The 12,617-nt window shown below is 37.4% G+C and overlaps 1 protein-coding gene across 1 annotated transcript in view; it reads right to left on the minus strand.

Annotated features, from left to right (window-relative positions):
• Positions 1–233: 233 nt before the first annotated feature.
• TPH1 (tryptophan hydroxylase 1) overlaps positions 234–12,617 on the minus strand; it is a 21,992-nt gene continuing 9,608 nt past the window's right edge. Inside the window, exons 5-11 of the mRNA XM_011937445.1 lie at positions 9,340–9,407; positions 8,993–9,189; positions 6,316–6,451; positions 5,416–5,542; positions 3,702–3,797; positions 2,633–2,766; positions 234–997 (exon numbers count right to left, since the gene is read on the minus strand). Of these exons, the coding sequence (XP_011792835.1) occupies positions 823–997; positions 2,633–2,766; positions 3,702–3,797; positions 5,416–5,542; positions 6,316–6,451; positions 8,993–9,189; positions 9,340–9,407 (933 nt within the window). The 3' untranslated portion in view covers positions 234–822. The remainder of the gene's footprint in view (positions 998–2,632; positions 2,767–3,701; positions 3,798–5,415; positions 5,543–6,315; positions 6,452–8,992; positions 9,190–9,339; positions 9,408–12,617) is intronic.

The following is a 12,617-nucleotide window of genomic DNA, read 5'->3' on the forward strand; positions in this document are numbered from 1 at the left end:
AAGTTTCCCTTGGACCCATGAGTAGGATAGATAGTCTAGAATAAAACCAGTATCATGTGATGTCACTGAAAGAAAACAAAGTTTCAAGGAAGACAGTCACTTGGGAAGGGGCTCCCTAATGCCTAAAAAATAAAGTCTCAAATTCTTAGCCTAGTCTTAATGATTATGCCCCATTCAACCTTTCCAGGCTTAGTTACTCCCATTTCCCTACAAGATACTACACTTGAAACTAGACTACTTGCTCTTTACTAGGTATCCTCCACGTGCAAAGGCCTCTGTACTTTTGCTCATGCTGGCAACAAAGACAGCTGGGTCTCCTGTTAAATTTTAGTGTGAATGTGATTGAGCTTGGCACAAATTCAGCAATAAGTAACAGATACTTTAGAAATAAGGGAATCTCAGGTAACAATATGAGTCAGCACCATAATACTCCTCAAGGTATTCTAAGAGATCATAAAGGGTCATTTTACTCAAGGATGGTTGGGGAAAATAGAGTTAGGCTGAGATTAGATCTATTTATTGGGTCAAACAACTTCTCTATTAAAAATGGGTGGTCAGTGGCTTGTATGGTATATAAATTGTCTCATTAAAGCTGTTCCCAAAAAAAATAAAAAACAAAAAAACAAAACTAAACAAAAAAATTAAGTGGTAAATAGAACATCCAGGTTTTTCAAAGACTAGCAATTCATTAAGGAGTGGGATTCGATAATATTGTTTGGCCAGAAGATGCTGTTCCTCCAGGATCAGGTTTTCAAGAAAAGCAAGAGATGACCCAGAGGCCTCCGAGTTGATGCTCAAATGTTCCCGGATGACTGGCTACTGTTAGATACTTGGCTTCCTGCTGACCTTAGCAAGGGCATCACTGACAACATCGAGATCATGCTGCAGCTCATTCATGGCACTGGTTATGCTCTTGGTGTCTTTCAGGATCTGAATACTCCGTGTATATGGATTATACTTCACTCCAAATGGACGCTTAATTGTTTTGGTAAATTCTCTATTTAAGAAAACAAATAGGAGACAATCAATTTCTAGGGAGTGAATGATGAAAACCAAACAACAGAATCTATTTCACATACTAGGCAAAAGACAAATTTCTGTTAGATATGCATGCAACCAATCTGACCTACTTCTCTACATTGCATTTGCAGAGGCCCCCTGCAATCCCACACAAGTGAGAAACCTAAAGTAGTTATAAGTATTTCATAACTATTTTCTAAAGTAGTTGTAAAACCCTGGTATTACTAGGGAAAGATCCCATACATGGATTTATTAATCATTTATTACTGTATACATCTCTTGACTAGAGTAAGGAGACCAATTACCGTAGTTTTACCAGTAGACATAAAACTGTTTCATTACAACACTTGACCACATAGTAACAGATCCCTCAGCCATGCCTTATATAACTATACCTACCCCCACATGTAACCTGTGTGTTTATATAACATATAACACATACAGACACACACATACTCACGTACCCCAAAATAGACTAGGAATGGTCCTACCTCCTGCACATGTAGATTTTTTCTGCTTAGAATGTTTCCCTCTAGGCTCCTTTCAAATGACCTAAATTCTGCCCTTTTTTCAAGCATTAAAGTTCTGCCTCCTTTATCAAACTACTGTTTGAACCTCTCATTTGGCACCCCCAAGAATAATCATGCCCAGGACTCCTAGGGATAAATATGCAGCTGAGGACAACTATACATGAGTAGCAGCTGAAATCCAACTGGTAATCCACCTGGTCTACACAGAGGGGACTCCCTTTTCTAATTGGCATGAAGTTGCCATTTATGCTAGAGGAATCCCTGCTAGTATTATTACTTGGTTTCGTGAATGGCCTAACTCCCCAACTAATGGTTTCTCTGAAAGATGAGAACTATGACTTCAACCCCTATCGATCCCCATCAACACAATGTGACCTCATGACCGCTTCCACTCAATGTTGTCTCATTGATTCTGTTTTGAAAGTCTTTTCCTTTCCTACTACTTCTGTCTTAGTTTAGGCATTTGTTTTCACCTGAAGTGTTCCAAGAATCTTCTAAAAAGTTTCTCTGCCTCCAATATCCTCCTTTCTTAACCACACACTTAGCTGATTAATAAAGCGTAGCTTTGATTACGTTGTATGTATCTCCTATATTTCTCAACATTCTGACCTTTTTTCTTGCTATCTCTCAGCCTAAAACTTAATATATCTAAATATTATCTATCCTTCAAGTCCTTTCTCAAATAACATCAAGAGTACCCTGTTCGTCCACCTGAAATGAATTGCTCCTGAATAAAATGCAGAACAATGTTTCATCTGTATCTCTCCAAGGCTCTTGTCACTTTCCATGCTGTTATATAGTAATTTGCATATCATTTATTTTCCCTATTCAACTACTAAACTTTGTGATTTGAAGAATTGGAAAGAAAATAGTTTCTCAATGTATCTGATACATATTTGCAACTATGCAAAATCCTTATACACAACATACTCTAGATACTTGTTATGAAAGGAAAATGTGTTACAGACAGAAGGCTCCTTGTGGGCTTCAAATTATCTAGCTGCTTACTTCTGTCACTTGTTACCATCATGGGGCTGATCTCTTGCTGAAGAAAATGAAGGCATGAAGAAGATATACTGTACCTCATCTTCTCCTTTGCATCTTCAAAGCTTTCAGATACAAAGTAGACATCCTGAAAAGTTGTGATTAGACATTCCTGTTTGCAGGTAATCTTGGGATCAAAGGGCTTTACTTTGGCATGTCCAGAAAGTGCATGCTAGAAGACAAAGAGTCAGTGAATCAAAGAATAATATCTATTTTCATACTGGCACACCTCTAAACATATTACTAATGCAATGGCCCCAATCTACAATTCCAAACTTATTTTCTATAGCTCTATTCAACCCACAGTGCACTCCAGCAAAAGAAATGGCTTGCTCTTCCCTGTAAATGCCCCCACAATCCTCTCCATGGCTTTGTTCTTCCTCTCTTCTTTGTGTAAAAGTCACCCAAGGATCTTTACTTACTTATTCCTGTATTATGTCACCTACTTTCTACCCAGCACTAGTTATTCCTGTATATGACTCATATACCCACCATCAAGTGCTCCCTGAAAGCAAGACAATACCTTGGATGGTGTTTCACACACATTCATTACTCAACAAACATGACTTTATTTATTCATTGAATGAATAATAAATCTCAAAGAATTCCCTAGAAATTATAGAAGTTATTGCTAGTATATCAGAAATGGTGAGGAAACAGCAAGACTTTGTAAGCAAAGACTTTAAAATACTTCTTATTTAAAATATATTATATATTTACCATTTCATATATATCAGAAATACATCAAAGTATTTCATGTGTGTGTGTATTACTAATGCAATGGCCCAGTCTACAATTCCAAACTTATTTTCCACAGCACTATTCAACCCACAGTATACTCCAGCAAAAGAAGTAGCTTGCTGTTCCCCATAGATGCCCTTATAAAATTCTGATTTATATATATGTGTGTGTATATATACATACACACATTTGGATTATATTATATAATATATAATTGGGAAATAGAGAAAAATACATTCAGGTAATGATTAGTGACACCCCCAAGTATTTTCCATAGTAAGCTCTTGTTCAAAACCAAAAACTACTTCAGGTTTTATGAATTGTATTAGGTGAATATGGTTATATACAAAGATTTGCAACTCTTACTTTGAGTTCACTGATAGAAGAAAGTAAGCCAGCACCAAAGACTCTTAGCTGTCCATCTTGTTTACACAGACCAAACTCCACAGTGAAAAAGTAGCACTGCAAAAAAAATCAATATTATTCTCACACATTGAAGAATTCAACTTAAAACAAATTACAATTCTTAGTCACTGACCCAAATACCCTAGAATAAAGTCCAAAATCCCAGTCCAGTTCACAAGTCTTTCTACAATCTGGCCTCATCCTAAACCAGTACTTCTCAAGCTTCTGTTCTGATGACTTTTACATACTATTAAAAATTAGAGGACCCCAAAGCTTTTTTTGTGCGTGTATGTGTAGATTATCACTATCTATATTAGCCATATTAAAAATTACAACTGGGGGGAAAATGCTTGCTAATTAATTTTAAAATTTAATAAACTCATTTTATGGTAACATAAATAATGTTTTAATAAAAATAACTATATTATACAGAATAAAAAAGTAGGAAAAGTAGCAATGTTTTACAATGTTATAAATCTTTTTAATGTCTGGCCAGAGTACAGATGGAGTCTCGTGTCTGCTTCTGTATTTAACCTTTTGGGATATACTGTTTGAGTACATGAGTTTTATCAGCTTCATGCAGTTATCTAGTTAGAAAAGGGTTGAATATTTTAATAGTCTTTTTGGATAGTTGTGGATATTCTTCTTTTACTCTGCATGAAGACTCAACAAGTGGGTAGAGATTTTTAAAGTTCAACTGCAATGCGGGATCTGAATTGTCAATGAACTGCCTGTTACATTAAAATCCACTGTGTGCATTGAATGGATCTTTTATCTAGGCATGATTTTGACCTCAAGGACCCCATAAAAGAGTCTCAGGGACCCCAAGGGTCCCCAAACCACAGTTTTGGAAGCACTTTCGTATTTCACACTGCCTCCCCCATGCTTGGACACTCTGCTCCAGCTTCTCGCTGTTTCCCCAGACACATCAAGCACCTCCTTGTCTTTCCTTGTGTGCCCTTATCCTGAGATGCATTTCCTTCCTTGCTCAGCACATCACTCATTTTCCATCAGCTAATCCAGATGTCCTTCTCCCAGGAAAACTTCCCCAGGTTCTCTATGCTCCCAGAGCAAGCTGAACTTTGCTGCAGGCTATCTCATTTGACATAATAAAAAAAAAATTGTCTCCTCAAACAGTATATAAGCTCCTTAAAGGTAGAAACCAGGCCTCACTCATCTTTGTATTTCCAGCACAGTGTCTTGTACCTAGTACTCAAAAACGTTTTAGCGTAATTTTAAGGAAACCTATCTTTTTATTGGAAAATAAAAGATAGATAACATATTATTGTAATCTTGTTTTTCTCTACCTTTTTTAAAGCTCATGTCTCCTTTTGATAAACCTTAAAATTTTACATCCTTCTTTAATGTTATTTGAATTAAAGATTATGAACGAAAACAAATTTTCTTTTCCTTTCTTTTCTTTTCTCTTCTCTTCTTTATTCTTTCCTCTCTTTTCTTCTTCTTCTTCTTCTTCTTTTTTTTTTTTTTGAGACAGAATCTCACTCTGTCCCCCAGGCTGGAGTGCAGTGGCGCAATCTTGGCTCACTGCAACCTCCAAGCAAAGACAAATTTTCTAATGGTCATTCTGAATATGTACTTTTAAACTACACAGATACTCATACACCCTACCCCAGGTGAAAATGAGTGATCTATACAGTTAATTCCAGATTTATACCGTTGCCAGTTTTTGAACAGTCTCCTCTGAAGCGCCAAGAGAAGCCAAGCCAATTTCTTGGGAGAATTGGGCAAAACTAGGTTCAGCCAAAAGCGGGACATGACCTAAGAGTTCATGGCAGGTATCTCTGAAACAGAGGTACAAGTTTGTCACTCTGCAGTGCTTAACATAAGTGCATAATCAACCATTCAATCAAATCGCAATCCAATATTTTATTCTAATGATCGGGTGATATCACTTTGGTAATGGATCACAAAGGACACTAATCAAATAAAGAAACAATTTGGGTTCAAAACCTTGGCCACTCACAGACACACATATAAGTGCATATCAGATATCTATGGACATCCACACGCCACCCCCACCTCCCAACCCTGCCACATACACACCCAAATCAGATCTCTGCTCAAATATCACCTTCTCAGCAAGGCCTTCCCTGATCACCCTTTTCAAAACAGCAACACACACACACACACACACACACTCCCACCCACCTACACCCTCCTCCATCCCCCTTTCTCAGCTTTATTTTTCTCCACGGGACTCATCACCACCCGATGCAACATTTGCATACATTTACTTGTTTGTTTATTATCTATATCCCCCACTGGAATACAAGCTCTATGCAGGCAGAAATTTTTTTCTGATTTTTTTCAGTGTTACATTGCCTATGCTCAGAATAGCAGCTAGCACCTAATAGGTTGTCAATTAATAATAATAATGGCTAACACATAATAGAGCATGGAGCATGTATTTCATGCCAGGCGCCATTCTAAATGCTTCACATATGCTAATTTATTTAATCCTCACACACCAAAGGAAAAAAAAAAAACCATAAGGCAGATGCCATTATTATAAATAACTATTTGATGAATTCATGGCTGAAATAGAAGTACTTACGGCTCTGGGGTATAGAAGGGATCTGAACTGTGTCTCACATATTGAGTGCAGTGAAAAACTCGAAAGGCTAAACCTGATAAGAAATCTCTTGGTGATAAGTAACCAGCCACAGGACGGATGGAAAAACCTGTACGCTCTGCAAAGCAAAGGAGAAAACAAAGAAAATCTTTACCAGAATAGACCCCTGACTGCAGCATTTTAGTTCTGCTGGTGGCACCAAGTAACACTTTGATGGAGGACATGGAAACTAAAATTTATCATATGCATATTAAGGGCAACTAATTACTATTAAGCACTTGCTACGGCCAGGCAATGAGTTAGACCTTTTACATATCACATCTCCTTTCATGTTTACAACATGAGTTAAGGATGTTTCTTCTTATTGTGACAACTATGAAATGGAGGCTCAGAGACTCAATAATGTGCCCATGTCCACACATTAGTTGATAAAGGTAGAATGACAACTCATATCTCCTCATGCCATACAACACCTTGCTGTCTCCCTAAAGGGTTTATACTATCTCCTAGATATCTTCTTTTTGTTAAAACTCACTAAAAAGATATATTCATTTAAATCAGAGCCATTTTTGAAGCTGTGTCATTTTTAGCCAGTACCATCTCTTGTAAAGTAGTCCCTTTCTTTTATCCAAACGGGATAGTGCTCTTCCATTTCCCAACAGCCAAGACTGCACGCATACTGCAAAAGAGGCCTGCCACTAGGATTCAGTGGCTCGGGAGACCCCTGTAAGCCCTAATCTTGGTCTTCATTTCAAACCCTCACAACTCTGGTATTCCAGTTCCATCCAGCTGTGTTGTGTTTGGATGCTCCCATTCTGATGGGCAGACTGCACTGTCCAGTAAAAAGTTCCATAGTGACAGAAATGCTCCATATCTGTGTTGTCCAGTACGGCAACTACTAGCTGCGTGTAGCCACTGAGCATTTGAAATGTGGTTAGTGTGACTGAGGAACCAACCTCTTGATTTAAATTTATTTTAGTTATTTAAATTTTAAAAAACCAAATGTGTCTAGTGTCTACCATATTTGATAGTGCAGGTATTCCCTTCCAACTTTTGCTTGAACTTTCTGTTAGTTTTGATTTCTCTTTGATATTTGACCTCGAAGCATTTTCAGCAACACATTCTGCAGCCAGCCCAGGCTCCAGACCCTAAGAGAACAGCTTTCAGTTTTGTGTGCATAACAAAACATTTCCTCCAAATCTCATGCAAATTTGATGTTACAATTTCTGTAGTGTATATTTGTCCATCTTTATAAGTCTATCAATATTATATGCATTGGTTCTCTATCATCCTTAATCACTATTTTTCAAACGTTTAGTTTTTATAGAAACCAATTACATAATTTCTTCCCTTGTAGAAACTGTATTGCTCTTTCCTGTATATTTCTTCTAGTTTTGTGTATAGTTGTTGAATACTGTTAAGGAGTTAAATAGATATGTAGATTTTTAAAGTCTACGTAAGAAACTCAAAGACAGCAATTTCAGACCATGATGGAAATAAACTAAACTCTTTTCAGTCACAGCATAACTTCTTTGTTTTCTCCACTATGGTAATCTGCTGAGATTATCTACTGAGATCAAACGGAAAATGTATACTTCTTAAATACTGTAAACCCTTGGAGATAGATCACTGCTCCTTTTACTTCCTATACTAGCTAGAAAAACAGTAAAGAGGCCCGGACCAAACAAATATAAAGAACAAAAAGGAACAAAATTGTCCTTACCTTTTGTTTATGTCTCTACTAGCACCATCTTTTTTCTTGCTAAAATTATAAAATCTTAATGTGGAAAAGGTCTTTAACCTTCCCCAAGATGTTTGAATCTCCTCTACCAAATCCCTGGCAAATGGGTGTGGAGCTTTTGCACAAACACCCCCACGGATGAGGAACTAACCATCTCATAAGCCTGTTCTATTTTCAAATCACTCTTTAACAAGATATTCTCTATTCTGGGCCAAAAGCTTGAAGTTTCTATCCAACAGTCCTTTACTTTAGAGTTGCACAGTGATCCCTCTGTTATAAAGATCCTTCCAACTGTTTAAATAAAGCTATAACAGCCCCTAAATCTCTAGGTTAAACACCCTAAGAATTCTTCAAATTTTGCTTTGTGATACAATTTCAAATCTCCTTATAATCCTGCTCACCTTCCTCTACCTTGGCTGCAGGTTATGATTATCCTTCAATGCGGTGCCCAACCCTGGATCCAATACACCAGGACAAAGTACGGGAAAATTCTGACCTCCCATATCACTACGCTTTATTCCTCTATTAAAAATGCTGTCATTGTCGGGCGCAGTGGCTCACGTCTGTTATTCCAGCACTTTTGGGAGGCTGAGGTGGGTGGATCACTTGAGGTCAGAAGTTCAAGACCAGTCTGGCCAACATGGTGAAACGCCATCCCTACTGAAAATACAAAAATTAGCTGGGTGTGATGGCAGGTGCCTGTAGTCCCAGCACTTTGGGAGGCCATGGCAGAAGAATCGTTTGAACCCAGGAGGCAGAGGCTGCAGTGAGCCAAGATGGCATCACTGTACTCCAGCCTGGGCAACAGAAAGAGAGACTCTGTCTCAAAAAAATAAAAAAAAAAAAAAAAAAAAAAATGCTGTCATGATCAAAACAGAGTTCAGCAACCCCCTTACAAAAAATTAATCAGCTTATTACCTTTTAAAAAATTTGAAACATCTTCCAATTGTGGGATATTATCCTCCCGATATCCACAATATTTAGAAAGCAAAGGCAAGTTTTTGAGATACTCTCTGCAAGCATGGGTTGGGTAGAGTTTGTTGAGCTCTTGGAATACGGTTCCCCAGGTCTTAATCTCCTCTTCAGTGAATTCAACCTTCGGAATGGGGTCTCCACTAATGAGATAAAGGGAAGAAGTTGTTTTGAATTAGCATTTAATAAATAATGGCACTTATTTCACTTTCTACTTACCAAATGAACACAATTTATTCTATTCACTTATTTTATTATCTCAAAGTTGGCTACATTTTTAAAAATATACTTACTGTTTATAGTTCATAGCCAAGTCTGCAAAATACTTTCGACGTTTACGGTAGACATTGTCTTTGAAGCCCTGATAATTAAAGATATGTTTTTAAATATCCATACTAAAAAAAACTTGACAAATGATATTCGGGAAACATTTCATTATTGCTAGAGCTATTACATTAAAGGGCTACATAATTGCTACTACGAGCAAACATTATTTAGAGATTTATGATCCTTTTTATTTTAAAGTCAATGTTACATGACAGCTTTATACTCCAGTAGCTACAAAGATAAAAGATATAATGGATACAAAGGTAGTGTAGTGGCTACAAAGATAAAACAGCTTAAAGAATAAGGAAACCACCATCCCAGTTAAATACATGGCTCTTTTCCAAGGGTGAGGGTTTTTTTCCTTAATCATTTGACTATATCTTCAGTTATACTTACCATAATAGTAATTAATAATAAAAAGTAATTAATATTTGAAATAGTGACTTAACTGAATCTAGTCTTAGATTTTATCACAAAATGCGAATATATTTGCCATTTGCAGAAACAACGATGATTTAAACAGCAGACAAAATAGTAACATTAGAATTTATACTCATGAAAAACATTTTTTTTAGACAAAATGGCTGAGTGTGGTGGCTCACGCCTGTAATCTCAACACTTTGGGAGACCTACAGGGGAGAATCACTTGAGCCCAGGAGTTTGAGACCAGCCTGGGCAACAAAGCAAGACCCTGTCTGTACAAAAAAAAATGAAATAACAGTTGTAACTAGCCAGGTGTGGTGGTGCATGCCTGTTGTCCCAGCTCCTCGGGAAGCTGAGGCAGGAGGATGGCTCAGCCCAGGAATTCTAGGCTGCAGTAAGATATGGTGGTGCCACTGCACCCCAGCCTGGGCAATAGAGGGAGACTCTATCTTAAAAAAAAAAAAAAGGCAAAATAAGAAATCAAAAATCAAAGCCCAGGAGAAAATAGCCAAAAACGCAAACAATGGGAAAGAAGGGGACACCTGAAAAGAGAGAATGAGACTCATCTCTTTAACACAGATCTATGAGTGAGCACAGATTTACTATGATTTGTGCTAAAATCTGGAAAAACAAATATGAACAAAGCAGTCTGGGGCTTAAAGGAGTTTACATGAACCTGTTATTGTAAAATGATACAATAAGTGTCTCATCACATTGCACAGATGTGTACAGAACGGTACGCACACTTAAAACGATTGTGTGGTTCAGAGAAGGATTCCCAGTGATTACTTTCAAGCTAAGACATAAAAGAGGAGGGGAAATAGCACAGTGATTAAAACAAACAAACAAACACAGCATGTTGTGCCTAAGAAAATACAAGCAACCCCATGTTGCTCGAACTTGGAGAGTAAGGCGGAGCATGTTGAAACTAGTTGGGGTCTGCAAATTAAAGGTCCATTAAGGAACTTGGAGTTTAGCCCTTGGGTATTGGGAACCCACTGGTGTTTTTTGAATAACAACTTTATTGAGGTATAATTCACATACCATAAAATAACCATTCAGTGGTTTTTAGATATCCACAGAGTTAAACAACCATCTCCACCATCTAATTTCAGAAAGATTTTGTCCCCCAACAAAAACACCATGCTCTCCACCCCAACCCTCCCCAGTTCCTGGCAACCAGTAATCCACTGTCTGTTTCTATGTATTTTTCTGTTCTGGACATTTCATATAAACGGAATCATACAATATGGGACCTTTTGTGACTAGCTTCTTTCATTTACCATAATGTTTTCAAGGTTCATCTATGTTGCAGCACATACCAGTGTTCCATCTCTTTTTACGGTCAATGATATTTGCTTATATAAATATACCATACTTCATCTATTTATCAGTTAATGGACATTTGGGTTGTTTCCACTTTTTTGCTATTATGAATAATGCTGCTACAATCATTTGTGTATATGTTTTTGTATGGACATATATTTTCAATTCTTTTAAGTTTGTACCTAGGAGCCATTGGTGATTTTTAAGAGAGAAGATGAATAATAGTCATATTGAGGTTTTAGATCATTCTAATGAGGATAAGGAGGAGGTGTTTGAAGATGACAAGGCTAGAGGAAGGAAGACCAGTTAAGGGATGTGGTAGTAGGGATGAATAAGGAACACATTTAAGAAATACCTAGGAGGTGAAAATCAGCAGGACTTGGTAGATCAGTAAAACTGATGTACTCACCTTTCCATAAAGATGCCCCAGATTTTCTTTCCTCTGAACCTTTGCTCATACTGTTCCCTCCTGAATTGTTCTTCCTTTCCATCTCTTATCTGCTGAAATCTTTTAAGGCCCAGTTGAAATGTTGCCTTTCTCCAATCTCTTCAGCTAGAAGTGTTTGCTCTCTTATGTACATTTTGAGGCAATTTTTTCATGAAGCAAAATTTTCACCTAGTGTGCTTTTTATATTTTATCTTGTGTGCGTTTGTTTATATATGTGTGCTTTAGCTTTTCAACTAGACTGCATGCTCCCTTCTGGCAAGTACTGCAATTAATTGCAATAGTTACTCAATAAGATTATAGAATAATTGGACACATCATCTGGTGGCTGTCTAAGGTAGTATACAAAGGTCACATTTACACAGCTAACACGTGAGAGAAGCTACATTAAAGCCCTGGTCTGTTCAACTTCACAATCGCACTCTCTTCTCTCCTCCCCTCCCAGAAATGCTCTAGATTTACTAATTCTCAAACTCTTGCCTGTACTATACAGTTTTCTCAGGAAACAACTTCCTAGTTCATCAACTGCCTAATAAACCAATCATGCTCGGCAGTGTGGGTGGCAAGTCTTTCTCTGGCCCGCTTTTACTTATCTCCCTGTCCAATAACCCATGCCCATTTAAATAAAAACTGCAGACACTATCTTCATTTTAGTATAACCTTTTGAATAGCTCTTAGTAATAGGAATGCTGGGCATGGGACAGATATTTTGGAACAAATGAAGCTCTACGTTTTTCAGGCAGTTAGTCTCAATTCCACCAATATAGAGGTCTACTAACACTTGTTGAAATCTTGATTAAAACAATATATCATTTAATCTAGAAAAAACACTTTCTCTAAAAACGTTGCCCTTAATTTTTAGTTTGCTTTAAATTGTTTTTATAAATATATTTATTAAAAATACAGGCCGGGCGCAGTGGCTCACGCCTCTAATCCCAGCACTTTGGGAGGCCGAGACGGGCAGATCACAAGGTCAGGAGATCGAGACCATCCTGGCTAACACGGTGAAACCCCGTCTCTACTAAAAATACAAAAAATTAGCCGGGTGCG

The sequence above is a fragment of the Colobus angolensis genome, unplaced genomic scaffold (assembly GCF_000951035.1).
Source record: "Colobus angolensis palliatus isolate OR3802 unplaced genomic scaffold, Cang.pa_1.0 Scaffold164, whole genome shotgun sequence".
NCBI lineage: Eukaryota > Metazoa > Chordata > Mammalia > Primates > Cercopithecidae > Colobus > Colobus angolensis.